This window comes from Dermacentor silvarum, chromosome 5 (assembly GCF_013339745.2).
Source record: "Dermacentor silvarum isolate Dsil-2018 chromosome 5, BIME_Dsil_1.4, whole genome shotgun sequence".
Taxonomy (NCBI): domain Eukaryota; kingdom Metazoa; phylum Arthropoda; class Arachnida; order Ixodida; family Ixodidae; genus Dermacentor; species Dermacentor silvarum.
In genome coordinates, this window is record NC_051158.1 from 46,593,213 (window position 1) to 46,611,314 (window position 18,102).

The 18,102-nt window shown below is 45.9% G+C and overlaps 2 protein-coding genes across 3 annotated transcripts in view; one reads left to right on the plus strand and one right to left on the minus strand.

Moving 5' to 3' along the window:
- LOC119453358 (uncharacterized) overlaps positions 1-12,226 on the plus strand; it is a 39,321-nt gene extending 27,095 nt beyond the window's left edge. For both annotated transcript variants that reach the window (XM_049667815.1, XM_037715399.2), the window contains exons 2-10: positions 591-637; positions 2,359-2,397; positions 3,429-3,467; positions 4,567-4,663; positions 5,941-6,083; positions 7,146-7,193; positions 8,709-8,744; positions 10,028-10,187; positions 12,075-12,226. In XM_049667815.1, coding sequence (XP_049523772.1) covers positions 599-637; positions 2,359-2,397; positions 3,429-3,467; positions 4,567-4,663; positions 5,941-6,083; positions 7,146-7,193; positions 8,709-8,744; positions 10,028-10,187; positions 12,075-12,091 — 618 coding nt within the window. In that variant the 5' untranslated portion in view covers positions 591-598 and the 3' untranslated portion in view covers positions 12,092-12,226. The remainder of the gene's footprint in view (positions 1-590; positions 638-2,358; positions 2,398-3,428; positions 3,468-4,566; positions 4,664-5,940; positions 6,084-7,145; positions 7,194-8,708; positions 8,745-10,027; positions 10,188-12,074) is intronic.
- Positions 12,227-13,286: 1,060 nt separating this feature from the next.
- On the minus strand, positions 13,287-14,135 carry LOC119454106 (ubiquitin-conjugating enzyme E2 Z). The gene has a single exon (XM_037716112.1). The coding sequence runs from the start codon at positions 14,133-14,135 to the stop codon at positions 13,287-13,289; it is 849 nt and encodes a 282-aa protein (XP_037572040.1).
- Between the last annotated feature and the right edge of the window lie 3,967 nt (positions 14,136-18,102).

Below are 18,102 nucleotides of genomic sequence, written 5' to 3' on the forward strand. Positions count from 1 at the left end.
ACGTGTTCGATGGTTTGACGTTAGTGCACGTGTGTTCGTCAGTTCGTCTTTTCACCTGGAAAAGGCTTCGTTTGTATACCCCGAGCTCATCTTCCCATGGTCGGACTTGAGGAGGCAGGTTTTTCAGCTCGCATTTATTACAGCCGTTATTTATGAACAAGGATTTGCACTGAGACCGTGACTCGGATGAGAAACACGTGTGTTTTTCCATGTCAGGTCATGCGCCTGCTTTGTGCAAGACTTCGAAGGTTTGTGTGTATACAGTTAAACGTCGCACCCCTTCAGTTCCGAATCGTGTGATTGCAGTTATCTTACCGTTAGTGCACGTTTAAATATTTTTTTTGGGCTAGGGGTCCTTGAATTACCTTCGCGTGCCCTAAGACAAAATGGGGACCGACAGATGGATACACACTGTGAGATAAACTTTGGATGAACAGAGGTGAGGGGCCTCATCCAGCCTATCCAAGGCACCTTTACCTCTGTTCATCCAACCTTCGTGTGTCCGGAAATTCACGTCACGTGCATGCGCATCAACTCAGTTCACCTGTGTCGAGTACGAAATACCGAGTAATCCTACTCTTTTGTTTCAGCTTCCTGCATGAACATTACCATCAGCAACATTCTGGACATTGGCACTGTAAGTATGTGATGAGAAGCTTTCGTCGGTTTGTTAAATGTGCAGCGCGGTTTGCGGAATACCGGAACTACGCTGTCCGGAACAGCAGCAGCGCCAGATCTCGAAGGACATGCGTTAAAGGCGTTTAGGCATTGCTTGAGTGTTGTCGTCGATGGGCCTTGTACCAGATTAACAATTAAGTTGTTGCCTGCACCCTTGCGCCAGCAGCCGAGTAGCAAAAGTCAATAATTGCGGTAGTACTTCTGCGCGTTCTTGTTGACTTTGCTCTCACAAGACGGCGCCACCAACGCTCTTGCTCACGTCTTCGTCTCCGATATTCCGTAAGTGGTAATACGTGTAAGGACGAACTAAGCCTATCTATTAAATGTCATACTGGTACCGTATGCTGTGTTGCTCAAAAATTGAAGAGGGAACAGCAATGTTCGAACGCAATTTACGCTAATTACATCTAAGCTAGTTATATCTAAGCTAATTACATAGCGGTGCAGCTAATTAACCGCTAACTACATCGCTGCGTAGCCGATTTATAAGCATGGAGTAGTCTCAAGTGTGCGTTTTGGAGTCTGAATTAAGCCGCTACTACAAATGCAGACGACCCTGGAAACGAAACAACGCATTTGAGTGGTTTTGGAATTGTTCGCTTTTATATTGTTGAGCCTCTACATTCGCTCGTTCTCATTGCTGGTAGTGTACTGAACACTAATTAGTGTTTTTTTGTGTCTTGTACATAAATGAAGGAGTCATAGTCAGTGGCAACCTTCGTATTCAGTGTCAAATGTACCGCTGCCCAACTCAAAGAGAATTTGTGTGGATGCACCAGCCAACTACGTTTCCTACTTCGTCAAATCGGAAGCGAACGTTTTTAATTGTCGGTATCTCTCGGGAATTATGTTTCAGAGCGTGGAGACAGGTGCATTGCGGGTTTGTGAGCGTAGCTTGTTGGGTTATTACCGAACCCACTTAACTTACTGTGCGGCGTTGACAACTGAACGTGTGTCCTTAAAATGCGCTACGAAATTCGCTGCGCCTTCCCGTTAACAGCTGCCCAATAAGCATACTTCTAGCAGTTTGGGAAGGCTTTAATTGAAACGACAATGCACCTTTTAGCAGATTTCGGGGAGAGAAATTTTGAAACTTATGCTATTTTTAGAATTTAGAATTTTAGAACTATCCGGCTTCAATACTGCAGTTTCAACACTTATCCTAAAAAAAAAATGAATCGTTAGAAAGTCAGTTAGTGAATCTCTCTATTCGGCTACCTGGAGATTACGATTTAAGCATGTCTGCCTCTTCTCGTTTGCCTCGCGAGAGGAGGCCATATTGGGCTATACCTCATACGCAATGCTCTTAAAAAGTGTGTTCGAATTGAAAGTAAATAAACAACAGCAGTAAAAAAGCACCGTCACATCGAGGTCAATGTATATAGAAAAAATGCAACATGAAAAAAGCGTCCTGAGTTGCAAAAATGCACGAAACAGAGAATAACGGACGTTACGAGAGATTAGAAATGCCCCACGTTTCGTCAATCGTTCAAATGGTTGTCATTCAGGACAGAAATTATTTCGTAGTACAGTGATGGTATTGCATGAAAGCTGCTCATCCACCTTTCAGTATATATATATATATATATATATATATATATATATATATATATATATATATATAATGCTTTAGTGTCCGAATTCAATCATACAACACTGACTCTTATCTTGTCCTTCCAGTGCATCGGTAATTCCGCGAACTACTGTGGCAGTACTTCGGTAAGTTCCTTTTTCTGAATGAACTATGATCGTTCAGCTTGCCTTCTTCGGGTCCATTTATTGGAATCTCACGGTGTAAAAAAAAAGTAAAAAAAAAAGTCAAAGTCGTGTTTCCCTAATTATGACGAGACATCCTGTTGCCGCAATGTCTTATCTTGATTCCTGTGGGTTTGATTGTGAAGACGACAGCGTTTTCTGCATCATTTGCCGACTAAACAACAACAACGGCAAAAGGCTGTGCACTTTATGCGCCAAATTAAAGTATCTTGTTTCTTTTTTTTTTTTTTGTCGAATGTAGAAAAACGTCAAGGTAGGCATCTTTAGGACCGGATATTCCGCCATCCCGAATACACTACTCAGGCAAGAATACTGAAGAAAAAAATCTCAGCACGCACTAGACAGACAAACACAAGTCACAAGCACAGAAGTTGTGTCACTACACGGGCACGAACACCGTCAGCATACTCCAGTACCTGGGACATGTCATCCAACACATATGAAGGGAAGGTGCAGGAGGGGAGGGAGGCGGTTGCATAACAAGTTCTTTCATGTGTACATATAAGTAGCCATTCCCTAACAAACAAACAAAACAGAAGACTATGAACTCATTCATTTACTGCGACAACAACATTCTCTCGCAGTGAAGACCACCATGTTATGTTTGCTTGCCTAATTTTTCTCTCAAATAATTGCGTTCTCCCACTACGGTGAACTGGACAAGAACCCAGTGGTTATAGTGGTTATAGGGTGGTTGGTTAGGCGGAAGGGATGCGTGGGCGTCTAAAGATGTGCTAATTAATTAATGGAAGAATATGAAATAAAGGCGAATATGCAGTACAATGTTTAAATGGAAATTATAACTGTGTGATATAGTACATAAATGATAGTGTGGTTTATGGTAAATAAGTTCTGACATTCTTTTTTCGTATGCACGAAACTTCGTCTAACTGATGCTCCTTTCCAATGACAAGTTATCACCTGCATTGCTGTGACTTCCTTAAATATTTGGCCCGTATTTTCTTTCGTTGTAGGGCAGTGCCGCAACTCAAGGAATCAGCAAGATTACCAATGTAAGTTTTGAAACATTTACTGCTTTTCTTTCTTCTTGTTTGTTCAATCGAAATCTTTCGTTTTTGTGTTCGCCTCTCTGACGAACCTCCGTTTATAGCATTTCGGCACCTTGTTTAGCGAGAATTCACTGGCCTGAGCATTATGCGCCAGCGTAGCGAATCTTCGGTTCGGGATATTCGTATTCGACAGCGAACCGACGACGTCATAAATGCTAATTTTATTTGGCGTAGTTGTAATTAAGAGTACGTAATTATTATTATTATTATTATTATTATTATTATTATTATTATTATTATTATTATTATTATTATTATTATTATTATTATTATTAGTTTGAACTTTGCCCTTCGAAATCAAACTTGTGAAACATGCATGTTATGTGTACTACAATCGTTGTGTTCGATTTAGTTCTACAGGGGGATTTACGGTGAGGACCATATAGATAGATGCATGGATGGTAGCCAGGTGGGCGGCTTGGGTGTATCCCCACATTTGACAGGGAATGGCGCCTCGACGAGCGCAGTCCGGGACAACCCCACAAGATGTGTGGTGTGAATCTATTTAAGTTAGTTATACTCGCCTCAAACGGATAAAACAGCCATTCTTGACGTAAGGAGAAGCTCGGTAAGCCAGAAGAGACGCAAAGAACAAAAAACAGGTGCCGACACCTTACTGAAGTTCCTCGCCGTGACGTCAAGAATTCTGACGGCGTCCACTCGAGTCTAGTCAATTTTTCTTTTGTCGTTAAAGGAGGGTTGCATTACACTGTAAGTGAAGCACAGACGGAACCTAACGAGTTTCTATAACATTTCCCGCACCAAAACTGATAAAATATGAGAAGATCCGTCGAATTCCTTGATGTCACGCTGACGTACACGCAGACGCTTAACTATGGTGCGCAATTAAAAAAAGAAAGTTTGACCTTCATTTTCTTCACTACAAGTAACCTTTTTCTGTTAAATGAAATAAAATACGGGTTTGAAAGAATAACCTACGAGACTGATCTTAATGTTTCGCTTTAGTGTTCCTCTAATACGGTGTGGACTATATTTAGCCTTCTTTTATCACACCCCCCCATGTCGGAACTTCATTTTTCAGTGCGTCATTCAAGGAGTCGTCCAGAATGGCTCCCCTCAAGGCATCGTCAACGCACTGGTCCCCCTGCTACTTATTATCGTCAACCGTGACTTACCCAGTAAGCTTGCCGCTTTGATCTTCTTTTGGTGCAATAACTCTTCGCAGTGTAACATACTTCCGTAGAATTATCGTCAGAGCTAAGCACTCTCAGACGTGGTCACGTTTGATTGCCCAGCGGAGTCCGTGAATACCGAAACTCACACATGGGAATGAAATATTTCGGCTATGGAACCGTCTCCCCGTTAAACATCGCGACAGTTCAGTAGGGAAGGACACCCAGACGCCCAGTCGCCGCTGGGTGAAAAACCGTGTTTTCAGTTTAGGGACAGTCTCAACCGATGAGGTCGCTCCAGGGACACGAGATGTTCTGTTAACGCTTCTCGCTTAAAACGAAAACGAGCAGAAACTAATTGTAGATCACTACGCAAACAAGCACTTTAGATGTCAGCCCAATAAAACAGTCGCAGTTCGTCTGACGACCACTACGACAAGAGCGACGACAACGTCACGATGACGATGGTAATGACATTAACGATTATGACCATGATGACGACGACGTAGACGGAAAGAGGACGATGATGGCACGATAGCGATCATAGCACGACGTTAGCTATAGTATGATGGCGAAAACTGAACGACGGCTGTGACTGCACGACGACTGTGTCACGAGGACAACGGCACGGCGATGATGATAATGGCTTTAACGACGATGACCATTATGACAATGACAAGGAAAGCACAACGACGATGGTGGTACGATAACGATGATGGTACGAAGGTCGTAATTTCTAAACGACGACAGGGGCACCCCCACAGTGATCGTATGACGACGATAATCACACGACGACTGTGACTCGCACGACGATAACGGCACGACGGCAAATGATAGATTGTTAACGGCGATGGTCATCACGATGACAACGACGAAGAGGGCACGACGAGATAATAACATAACGATAATGACGATCGCGCAAATATCTTAATGGCTGAGCGATGGTGGCTCGACGACTGGGGCGGCACGACTACCACAACTGCACGACGACGATGTTTAGACGAGAACGGCGCGGCAGCGGTGGCGCGATGGCTTACACGTTGCGAACCCGGGATCAAACCTTGGGTGGAAACAAATAAAATTTCATTTCCCGGCGACCTTTTCTGAAAAGGGAAATAGATGGCGGTATACGCGACAACGGATGTATACACAGCGACATCCGGCTTACGTATACACATATCATTTGTAGCTGTAAAAATATATATACTCTGTCAAGAGCGCAGAAATTAAAGAGCTAAGCCAGGACTGTGACATTTGTTTTTGGTCTTGACCAATTCTTTCAGCCGGCATCAACCTTCCCATGGTTCCCATGCTGGGAAACATGAATCTGTGCAACTCGAGCGGCTGCCTGGGCTTCCTCATCAAGAACGACACCTGCGACGGCTCCATCAACATCGGTCTCCCTTCCATGGGCAACATCAGCACGGTACGTGGATACCTTGACACTTGCAGTTTAAGCAGATAAGTTTTGGGGAAGTCGGCAAGGAGGCGGAAGTTTCCTGATAAGGAAAATTGTCGTCCGCTCGAGATTAAGGCACGAAGCCGCAAATGAAACTCGTACGAGATGCGCGGACAGGAAGCTTTCCCAGTTTAGGAAAAAAAGAAAAATCTTCGCTAGATGAATTCATCTTGAGAGAGAAAGGATACATGAAGATCAAGGAAAATTAACCAGGACCGAGCCCGGTTGGTCACCCTGCACTGGGAAAAAGAGAAAGGGGAGGGAAATTTATTACTACCGAGCTACCAAGCTATACAGAGGTGCACGCCTTTAATTTGGCGAACTGGTATCATAAAAACGACAGCTTCACTGGAAGGCCAGAACCTGACTTGGTCAAAAGTGGTCTAAATGAAGCCAGCGTTACGACAAAGGTATTTGTCTACATCAGAGCGAAGACAAGTCCACTTGTCCTAACGTAGGATCAATCAATCAATCAATCAATCAATCAATCAATCAATCAATCAATCAATCAATCAATCAATCAATCGAATCTGTTTTATTCCAACAATATCATAGGGGGACACCAAAAGCTGCCCAAGGCAGCTTGAAGGCGCTTGGGGGCCCGAAAATACAGCAGTATTAGAGTAAAATAATAAAAAAAATCAGTTATCTTATTCTTAACAGAGAAAGAACGCCAAAATTCCGAGTTAAAAAGAAGAGGAAAAACAAGCAAGAAGAAATGTAATATGCGAATGAACATAATGTGGGCTCCAGTACGAAACATTTCTTGTTCGGCTACTGTTGATTCACTTGACTTAGATGAAATAATTTTATTCTTCGATCTTGGATAGAGTGACGTTTATTCATTGGAATGACAAATAATGTCACAAATACTTTTGTTCGGCGAACTAACGTTAATGAAACTGAAATGGACTTAATTGCCATTAAGACACCCATGCACGGAGCATCGATAAGTTTTGATGTTGCAGTTGCTGTTTATTTCAAGGTTGTTGCTGACGTATTAAGAAAAGTTTCTTTACCCATATGCAGTGCCTTGGAGACACGGCCCAGATGTGCACTGCTGGATCCCCGACCACTGTGAGCTCGAGCTCCTTCCATTTACACATATGTGCAAATGAAAAATACGCGGATACTTTCGAAGATTATGAAAGATAACACTGTTACCCTAGCAACTAAAATACACTTGGCTAACGCTCCAGTTTTTTCTGTAGGGATGTAATGGTGTGAGTCACGGACCTTGCGGAAATATGTGAAACACAGAAACTTGATTCATTCGAGCTTCGGTGCTTGCGTAGAGTCTCAAGGATTCCATGGACTGCCAGATTAACAAATCTTTCCTTCTGAAGTGAGATCGAAGCCGAATGTTCCTTCGAAGCAAAAGCCGTGAAACTGAAACTTTATTCTTTAGTTGATGTCATGAGGGTTGTCGGTTCAATGAAACGTAATTTAATACTCTCTAAAGTAGACAGTAGGCGAAAGTGGGGACGTCAGTGCGTGAGATGGTTAGATGGCCGGGATTCTTCAGGCCACAGGAAAATGTCTCAGTGAGATTAGAGAACTTCGTCTCAAGCAGATCTCAGTGGCGTTCGTATATGTTAATGGTACGTGTCACCAAGAGTCGGAAGTGACTCAATGGTATGTAATTAACAGATGAAAGGACTTGATCGCGTTTCGAGCAAAGGTATTTCAGAAAGTACTGCTCGCACAGGACAAAACAAAATAGATTCGCTAGTTGCGAGCTGTGGCTAGAAAAGTGCTCTCGACTGCGCTTGACAAACTGAGCTTGAGCACCGCCCCTTGACGGGAGTGAGAATCCTTGGACACTATACTTCAGGCCGTGTTCCAGCACAGGAAAATTTAATTAAACGCTTTGCTCTGCTGCTTGATAGCATGCGGACTCTGTGACAGATTTTAAGAGCCGTAGCGCGTTGCACCGCGTATTTTAGTTTGCGCAATTTGTTATCTCCCCTTCATGTTCTTATCTCTTCTCTCCTTCTATCACCTTCCATTTCATTTATCTCTCTTCCCGACAGAGAGTAGCCTCCACACGCGGATAATGACCTATTTGCAATGTGGAAAGTGTAATCCACCCATTAGCATTAACTTTATGTTTCTCTTAAGCATTCCTCCTACATTCACAATGAAACACAAACTTCGTAAATTCACTGTGTTATGTGCATGACACGTTTTTTTTTTTCGTTTTTTTAAGCGGGCATGAAGAGCAAAGTCTATTCAAAGTCTCAAAACGAGTTTACACATACTTTCCCCCTCATTAACGAGAATTTACTCTCTTTTTACTCCCTTACCAATGCCGAGTCAGAAGTTTGGCTCAGATTGACTCCCCAGCTATTGTATCATAATTATGAGCCTCTCTCCTTTCACCGGAACGTAGTCTTCTGTGAGGGGCTGTTGTTGATCCTTAATATTTCCACGTTATTCACTGAGGCTTACGCGGCTTCAGGAAAACTTTTTTTTTGTAATTTACTTTGCAAAAGGGACGCAACGCGTAGTTCCCAAATTCCAGCGCTTTGCGTGAAGATGCGTCGAAGACTCGACGAGTGCGTGTGCAATCATCGTTGTGTTCTTTTGCAGACTAACATGGTCCAATCGACGGTGCAAGCCGTTATTGTAAGTACCGCTCTCTTCTCACATTCCGGCGTTTCGTTAATGCTTCGATACCTCTACCCCTGTGTATTTGTGTGGGATGCCGATAGGTATGGTATGGTTTGGCATGGTTCCTGCTTTAAAAAAACAAGGGGGGGGGGGGGAGTTTATATAGCTCAGCGTCAAGTAAATGAGTGTTGTATATAGCCCGGTGTTTATGATGTCAGCTTGCACAGTTTGTGTCCCGTTGGAATTCGCAATAGTACCTTGTTTCGCAAGTTTGGCAACGACACTGGCCCGCCTAACAGCATGAGTGACACTTGAAAAGCAGGAAATAATACTCTTGCTGAGCCGCCGTCAAACTAATTTCAAAATTTCACTGAAATTTGCGGGTGTTGAGGTATTCTTTTTTGCAAGGCAGATACTCGTCAGCTATTTGGCTAATTCCGATGTCAGCAGTGTAAAATGTAGCTTTGCCTTGCTGAAAGTACACCCCTTGACTATCATTAGGCTAGTTTTGGCATCAGTAGCAGACACGACAAGAAACCGTCAAGCTAGCTTTTCTGGCAACCAACGGTTGTCCGAAAATACGCAGGCCAGTACATTGGCAAACTGATGAGTTGTTCATACGTTCACGCGGCAGCTACACTCGTAACGGTCATTTTAAGAATGCGTTGTTTGTCGCATTCAGGGAATTGTGCATCGCGGGATACCAGGTTGGCAGTTTTAAGAAGGACACGGGGCATTTGTGTAATGCAATTGGGCTGGGTTGGGTGTGGTTATGTTGGGTTAGATCAGGGTAAGCTTTGCTAGGTTAGGTTGTGCAGCGTTAGGTTAGGTAGGGTCGGATTATGCTTGGTTTGAAGCCATATATTGGGACATATAAATAGGTAGTTTTCGAAATTGCGAGCCCAAAGTTACCGGACAATGTCCGACCCGCGTACGCATCAAGGCCAACAGGGTTCAAGACCCAAAACCAAACCCTAACTCGCCAGCTCTGCGCAAAGCTGCTAAAGCCGTGTTTCATGTCGGCCAGCAAGCGTTGGGTGAACGAATGCCTCTCCCATTGTCCACCGCTAACCCTTCCGTGATCACTCCACTCAAGAGGCGTCGCGTACGCATTGATTAGCGGCAGTGACAATGGGCAGAACGCTCGGCCGGTTCTCGTTGCTGATTGGCTCGCGGGACACGTGACTCTGGCTGCACAGCGTGGAGTTTCTGGGGCGACGACGAAGCATACTGAGATGTCGGCGCAACATCTGGAGCATGCCATTGTCATTACACTTTTTTTTCCCATTTCACCGCAGTGCATCCTGACTCAGCTGCCCGCCAACCAGCTACTCACGGTAGCCAGGAGCACTACGTGCAACTTGATCAAGGCGATCAACTCGGGCCTGCAAAACACAGCGGTTCAGGCGGCCTTCCTGGGCTTCAGCACGACTCTGAGCGCCGCTCTCGGCGTACCTTGTGAGTGCCGCTCACGTTTCACCCGGAAGTCCTTTTAGATAAGAGTCTTGCTCCGATATGAGCTCTCACAACAGTGGAGGCTTGACCGATTGGAGGCATGGACACAGAAAGATCACAGCGCAGTAGATGAAGACGCAACTTATCTTATCTGTTTTTCTTTCTTTTTGGATCCCCGTATTCCGTTCAGTGCTCATTCTAAGGCGGGGGCTCTTATCTGGCTTGTACAGCGATAATCTTTTTTTGAGGGGGGGGGGGGGGGGAAGGGATTTTGCGTGCCAAAACAACACCACCTAGATAGCACAAGACATGTTCACTTCGATCCATGACGTCATGCTATCTGACCCGAAGTTTCCATTGCCAAGGTTGGCGTGACGAAAGTGGCGACGTCGAAATCACCACGGCTTATTCGGGAACATCCCCATTAGATTCTGTGGCAGTCGGGTCAGGTATCATGACGTCATGGATCGGAGTGCACAGGCCTTGTGCTGTCTAGGTGGTGTTGGCCAAAACCACGATATGATTATGAAGCAGGCCGCAGTGGGTTACTCCGGATTCAGTCTGAACACCTAGGGTTCTTTAATTAACGTGCACATAAAGCACGGTGCGCGGGCATTTTATTTTCCATTTCGCTCCCCCATCGGAATGCGGCCGCCGCTGCCGGGATTTGATCCCGCGACCTCGTGCGTAAGCAGCGCAACGCCAAGGCGCTACGCCACCATGGCGGCCGGGTGTACAGCGATATAGCTCTCAACTGGATTGGATAACTTCTGAAGCTGTCTACGTCGTCTGGCGTAACACGTAGCGTATATGGTCTCTTAAGAGTGACATGTATGCGACTCTTGCAAATGCGACTCGCCGGGAGCAGTAAGAGAGGCGCACAACGGCGAAAAAATCTGTGACGATTACCGCGCGGCTCTCACGTAAGAGTGAAGCTTACGCATGGATAGAACAACAGCTAGGCATTCCGCCAGGAATATTGCAGTGAAGTCTGGGAGCCGAACAAGAAAATACCAATCCAAGGACGAGGAAAAAATGCCAACTCCGGCCTTTTCTTCACACTACGAAGCTGCTGTTACATCACAAATATGTACATTACATCACAAATATGTACATTACATCACAAATATGTACATTTAACCGACCTAGTGCCAATTGTGTGACAATCACACGCGGAATGTGAAAACGAGGCCATAAATCTTCAAAAATTGATCTGATGATGGTTGTTACTGCCTATCGTTACGCCAATAACGTCGTTCTCGTCGGGCCCTTCCCTTCTTTCTGGGGTTTTACGTGCCAAAACCAGTTATGATAATGAGGCACGCTCTCCCCTCTGCTTCAACCTTATTGTATGGCGAAGAAAAAGAATACTTTGGACATCCGGCAATTCGCATTTGGGAGTGGGGCGCGCTAAACGCTGAGCTATCGCAAAGCTTACACGATTCGTAATTTGTGCGGGGTTTCGCGCGTCACATAACCTCCGACATCGGTGACTTCTGTACACGTATCTCGGAGATCGCAGCCGGCAATAGTGTATCGGGCGAGAATGATGTGCGCATCGCAAATAATAACTCCATGTCCCAGCGACGTTAACGACGAGTAACAGAAACCAATCTCGAAGGCTGCGCTTTTGATGAATGCAGGCACCGGAAGTAATCGTAGAGCCGGAAGCACGTCCTGGATGCCGTGTTGCACACACCACCTATTGTTGGCTTATCCTCCTCAGTGGGTAGGCGTCATACGTGAGGATCGTAATTATCATCAAATTGTTCTTCATAAGATGGCGGTGTTCGCTGTGAGAACTTATTGCTGCTATCGCAATGAGTTCAGACCCAGAAAAAGCGTATGCAGTCTGCTGATTGCTTTCTTTTCCTTTATTTTTACTTGCAGGTATTCTGTCTGGGTGAAGAAGATGAATATAATCGAACGCCAGCGCAAAACAAGATTTGTACATCGTTCCCAGAAGTTAACCCATCCTTTCTATTGTATCCCAGAACAAAAAAAAGTGCTTGGCTTAAGATCAATAAAACGTTGCAGTATCAAACGAACAACGTCGGTATCGGAAATTTCTTTGCATGCCCAGAAGGTAGGGCGGCATCTGCACGATGGACGTCAACTATCGGAAAGTAACTCGCTGCTTGGGTGAGGCGTGCTGTCTGACTCGGATCTGGAGCGTCTTGCAATCCGATTTGGAGAACCGGGTCGACCATCCGAATTTACCATAAGTCTCGATAAGAAAGTCGCGCCACTGTGGGCCAGAAGCTATGGCGCAATGCTGCTTGGCTAAGCACACTCTGGCGCACGATTGTTGGCGACCTCTCCGCTTTTACTCTAATTTTCTCCTTATCTGGAGCCGCATTCCGACGAAGACTGAATGCAAAATAAAATATAAAAATCACAGAAGATATCTATGCAAGCCCTCAATAGACATCAAGAACAGCGTCAGATAAGAGCGCAAGAAAAAAAAAAACCTTACGGACCCTCAATTATCTCTGATTGGAATCTTCAAGACTTAAAACTCAACAAAAGTCCATCAAGTCCGGAGGAGAATAAATGTTTTGTCCGCTGGTAACACTGAGACGGCTTTTCGCTGGCTGCTGTACGCCAGCTGAAGCACCTACCGCGCCTTACTCGAATACATGGAACGCGCTCTCCATCGGAGATGAAGAAGTCTTGTCCAATTCGAACGTGCAGCCGCTCGCCAGAGCAATCGAGGACCGGAAGCGGAAACACGTGAACGCTTCCTTCGTTTTAAGGCGCGCAGGCCCCGAAGCACAAGCCAACTGCCGCCGCGGCAGACAATGCCATCAACACAAGCTGCTGGAACAACGTGACCGGAACTCCGACAGTTCTCAGCCTTGCTGCGAGGTAGAAGTTGAGAGTGCCCCCGAGCTGGAGAGTATCAGCCGAACGAGTTCCGAGTGCCCTATTTTGACCAGCCGAATGTACTCCTAGTTAAGCAGAGAGATCAGTGCTTGAAACTCAACCATGGACAGTTCCTGATGACTACACCATGGAACAAGGAAACAAATCCAAGGGAGGAACAAGCAACAAGGACAACTTTATTCAAACACAAGGATGGTGGAGACGAGCCCAGCCCACTCATTCGGACTTTCCATTGGAGAAGCCGGCTTCGCTTATCTTCAAGACCCGGTCGTACAAGTGCTGTAGTCGCGTCAGCAGCTCGTCGTACTGGTACGTCACCGTGCGACCTCCGAACGGGTCGGTCCCCTCGAAGCCCGTGCGCCGCAGGTTGAGCCTGACCGTTTCCACGTGCGAGTCGTACAACTCCGGGAAGGTCCTGAGCACGACTTTCCTCAGTTCCGGCGGGTACGACGAACCGGCGTCCAGGGAGGCCTCCACCTCGTCACATACGGCCACCCTGAGTGTCTCGTGGACCAGTAGGTCGTTGTAGGCGCGCGACTCTTCTTCCGGCCGGCCCCTGACCAGCGCCGGCTCGTTGTGAAAGGGTTCCTGGGTCATCAATGACTGGATGGCTATGAGCACGGTTCTTATGCTGTGAACTGACGATTTCCAGACGGGTCCGGGCCACGTCCCCAGGAGACTCAGGCAGATCATGCCGTCTTCGTTCAGGTTCGGCGCGAACCGGACGCGTCCGCCATCAGTGGTCATGAGCCTGACCCGAGGGGGCTCGGCCGGGAAGTCCGCGGGGCACTTGAGCAGGTACCGAAAGAAGCCGCCTTCGTAAGGAGTGCCGGGAGGTCCCAGCAAGAGAACGTGGATGCGCGTGACGTCTTTCTCGTCGGGGGCGACGACGACTCCCGGAACCGGTTGGGCGTAGATGTCGAGAATGTCGCGTCTAGTCTTGCGCAGGCACCGCGGTGACGGTGGTTCGTCCTTCACTTCGCGAGACGTCGGGTCCCAGAAGCTGAGGTTCGGCGCGAACTGGACTTCGGACCTGCTTGCGCCGTCTTCGCGAGCGCAGGCCATGGTTTTCTTCGGGACTTTACGTCGAGGATCTGGCGATGAGCTGTCAGCGGAGCTCGGGCCCCTAGCCGCTCGTGCGTGATGTCACGAAACGCGTGTTATCTTCATCTTCTTTATCATAACGTCTGAGCTTGAACAGCTCCGAAGAAGACGGTGATGATGGTTACTTTGTTAGTTGTTTCTTAGTGAAACTGCGCAACTCACTACGTGGGATTGGCCAGTAATCGGGTCGTGGAGCAGGACGGAAGAATATAAAATAGAATTTTGAATAAAATAAGCTGAAAACAACCTTCGGCGATCTCAGCAACCTTGGGTTTGCAGATGACATTGTCCTGTTCAGCAACAGTGGGGATGAATTACAACAAATGATTGAGGACCTTAACCGAGAAAGTGTAAGAGTGGGGTTGAAGATTAATATGCGGAAGACAAAGATAGTGTTCAACTTCCTGGCAAGGGAACAAGAATTCCGAATATCCAGTAAGCCTCTAGGGTCTGTAAAGGAGTACGTTTATCTAGGTCAATTACTCACAGGGGACCCTGATCACGGAAAAGAAATTCACAGAAGAATAAAATTGGGTTGGAGTTTACACAGCAGCATTGCCAAATCCTGACTGGGAGCTTACCACTGTCGTTGAAAAGAGAAGTGTACAATCATTGCATTCCACCGATGCTAACACATCGGACAGGAACTTGTAGATTAACAAAGAAGCTCGAGAACAACTTAAAGACCGCACAAAGACCGGTGGAACGAAAAATGTTGGGCCTAACTTTAAGAGACGGGAAGAGAGCGGTGTGGATCAGGGAGCAAACTGGGATAGCCATGTAATGCGTAGTGTGGATACCCGGTGGACCATTAGAGATACAGAAGGGATACCAAGAGAAGGGAAGCGCAGTCGAGGACGGCAGAAAACTAGGTGGGGTGATGAAGTTAGGAAATTTGCAGGCGGAAGTTGGAATCAGCTAGCGCAAGACAGGGGTAATTGGAGATCACAGGGATATGACTTGGTCTTGCAGTGGGCATAAAAATAAACTGAAGAAGAAGATGATGATGGTGAAGCTGAAAGAAGACAAATGTAAAATTTGAATTAACAGTAAGCTGTGCAACACAAAGCTTTCAAAAATATTAAAGTAAAGAAGACATTAAAATTACGAAAATAAAATGCCTACAACCGTTCATATCTCGCTAAAAAAATGAAACGTGAACATTGTTTCACGGCGGTGGAAGGCTAACAGTGCAGTCGAACCATTGACGAAGGCATGAAGACACAATCTACATAACCACGAAAAAAAAATATATTTCGGGAGAACCCATCTCTCAATGACTGTCGATGTTGGTGTGATTAGCTTTCAAGCAGCACAGCGACACACCGTATTGGTGAAGACACCTTCATTTAGAATATTTCGAGGTCATTTTGAGATTTCCATTACTTCGGCTATGTGCGAAATACGCCTGTTCCGTGATCGGCCCACTTTGCTATGACACTAGCTCGCCAGAGTCGGCCCGGCCAGACCATGATGGCATGCCGACTATAAGACGAAGAAGGAATGGCTTCGATAGAACGACGAAGCCGAATGACATGACGGCTACGGCATAAAGAAAGTCTGATGACAAAGCTGGAATGACGTCGGTCGCCGGCATCACGACCGTGAGCACCTGCCTGGTGGCGCAAGCTATTGACAGCTTGTGTTAGTAGGCGGGAAAACGATTAAAGACAGGCACGGACATTGAAAGATAGACACTGGAAAGTTAGTCAAGTATCCAAAGAGTGCTAATCACATTAACAATAGTTTAAACCTTTTAAATCGACCATTTCAAAATGCGGGAAGCGAGGAACAAGCAGCAGGTGACCAACAATTGAAGGCGCGAATCGGGTGTCATTCGGGACTTTCGTACTAAGTGCCAACTACGAGGTGACGTCACCTGGGAAGCGAAGCCATGGTGGAGTTTTTGCTAGCTTTTTTTTTTTTTTTGAGGAGAACGCGAAGTTGCGAAACATTTTTTTTATGCGCAGCATGTGGAAATAGCCTATAATCGATTGAATGTGTTTTTTTCGTATGTAGCAGTATGCATCCACAGGTAAATGATGACGTAGTCAACTTCTATAGGTATGTTTATAAAGACATAGCAGAGAAAGAGCTTCGGAACATTGCGGTGGCGAATAGCAAGATACCGCGCTGAAGCAATGGCGCCATTATAAAGGCAAGGAACACACGAAACGAATAGAACGTTTTCTTTCAAGGCAACGGAATACTTGAAAGATTGGATGATCTAACTGTTAGCCTAAGGAACAAATCTTAAAGGTTGAAAAAAGAACGCAACACGAAGGCAACAATAATGACCCCACCACTAAATATCGTTGCTCGTAAGATCCAGCCACACGAGAAATTTTCTACCAATGTGTCCTTCATTAATTGAGCGCTGCATTTTTAATCCGCAGACGTGGAAACGAAGTAAGATCCAGCCACACGAGAAATTTTCTACCAATGTGTTCTTTATTGAGCGCTGCCTCGTTAATCCTCAGACGTACGTGGAAACAAAAACAGTCGATTGTCTGGACCAAGAACGCACACAATGCCTGGCTCACTTAAGGCCTGCGGCCGACTGCGCCTGTTATCCCTTCTGTGCTTTTGAGCGGTAAAAAACTGAATGTCTTAGATTTTGAAGGCATGCATGCCACATTGTCTCAGAAGTGTATGTGTCGCTGTTTCCATGAATGAAATCAGTGTTGGAAGTTAGCGCTCTGTCATTTCTATCCCTTTGTCTTCGTGTAGTCCGCTAAACAAAAAATTTTTTAGAGCGGAGCTCTTAGGCGCCCGTTACTGCGGCGAGCGTCGGCGTAACCGAGCGAACGAGCAGTGAAAAATGAAATCGAACGCGGAACGCAGCGGTAGATTAAAGATGGCGATAGCGAAGAGAGCGCGAGGAGGAAAGCGGAGGAGGAGGGTACGGGTGAAAACCGTGAGAAGAGCGTAGTGCTGCGCAAGACGGGCTTTGCGGCGACGATGGTTACAAGATGGCGCCAGAGTAGTGTGCGTTGCCTGTCGTGGAACAAAGCGCTGCATGTGCGGAGGTCCGTCTGCGGCGTCTGCTGTGCATCGCGCCCATCGGTCATCCACGCGTTGCCTGTCGCGATATCCCGATTAGCAATGCAGTCGTGCCACACTTCACTCCGTTTGCATAGTGGCGCATGAGACAGATTATCCGCGCCAGCCAATATATCGCGGAGTGGAAACAAGTAGAGCTGTGCTTAAATTCAGCATTAGGAAGTATCCTAATCATCGGTGAATTTTTAAACACAAGAACAAGCCTTTTTAAACACCATTCGAAGAGTTCTTGTTGCCCATCCGACTCGTGGTTTATACCCACCATGAATGATTGGCCCAGGAACGGTGACATTGTTATGACCACAAATAAAATCTCGGGCTGCTATAGAGTAATAGCTGTTGAAAGGTGAAATTATATGTTAAAACGAAGGCTATTAGTAGGAAGAACATAATTAGTCATTGAAAAGCATACCCACAAAGCAAGATGTACAAGTTTAACGGGGGATTTGGTTGGACTCCATAAGACATTCCTGGACTGCTGAGCAGAGATACCTGCGGCTGAAACGTATATTAGATGCCGCAACCGAAAGAGTCCAAACGCAACGCGTAACCTTGCGACCGCTGTCAATGCTTAGCTCTTCGGGTGAAACTACCACTCGTTTTTTTTTTCTTTTTGTAATTTTCGATTACCCCTTCTTGACGCCAACTTCAGCCACGGGGTGTATGTCGCTTTGCACAATATTCATAATATAAAACTTAATTACGCACTTATAAGATTGACTGTGGCGACATTAAAACCGCCAATCACCTCTAAAGGATGCATGCAATGCCTAACTTTTCGTCGAAGGATGCCTACAAAGTGGATGAAGTGCACCGATAATGTTGTTGCATTGTTGATGTTCCTATGAGGCAAACTGTGCGAACT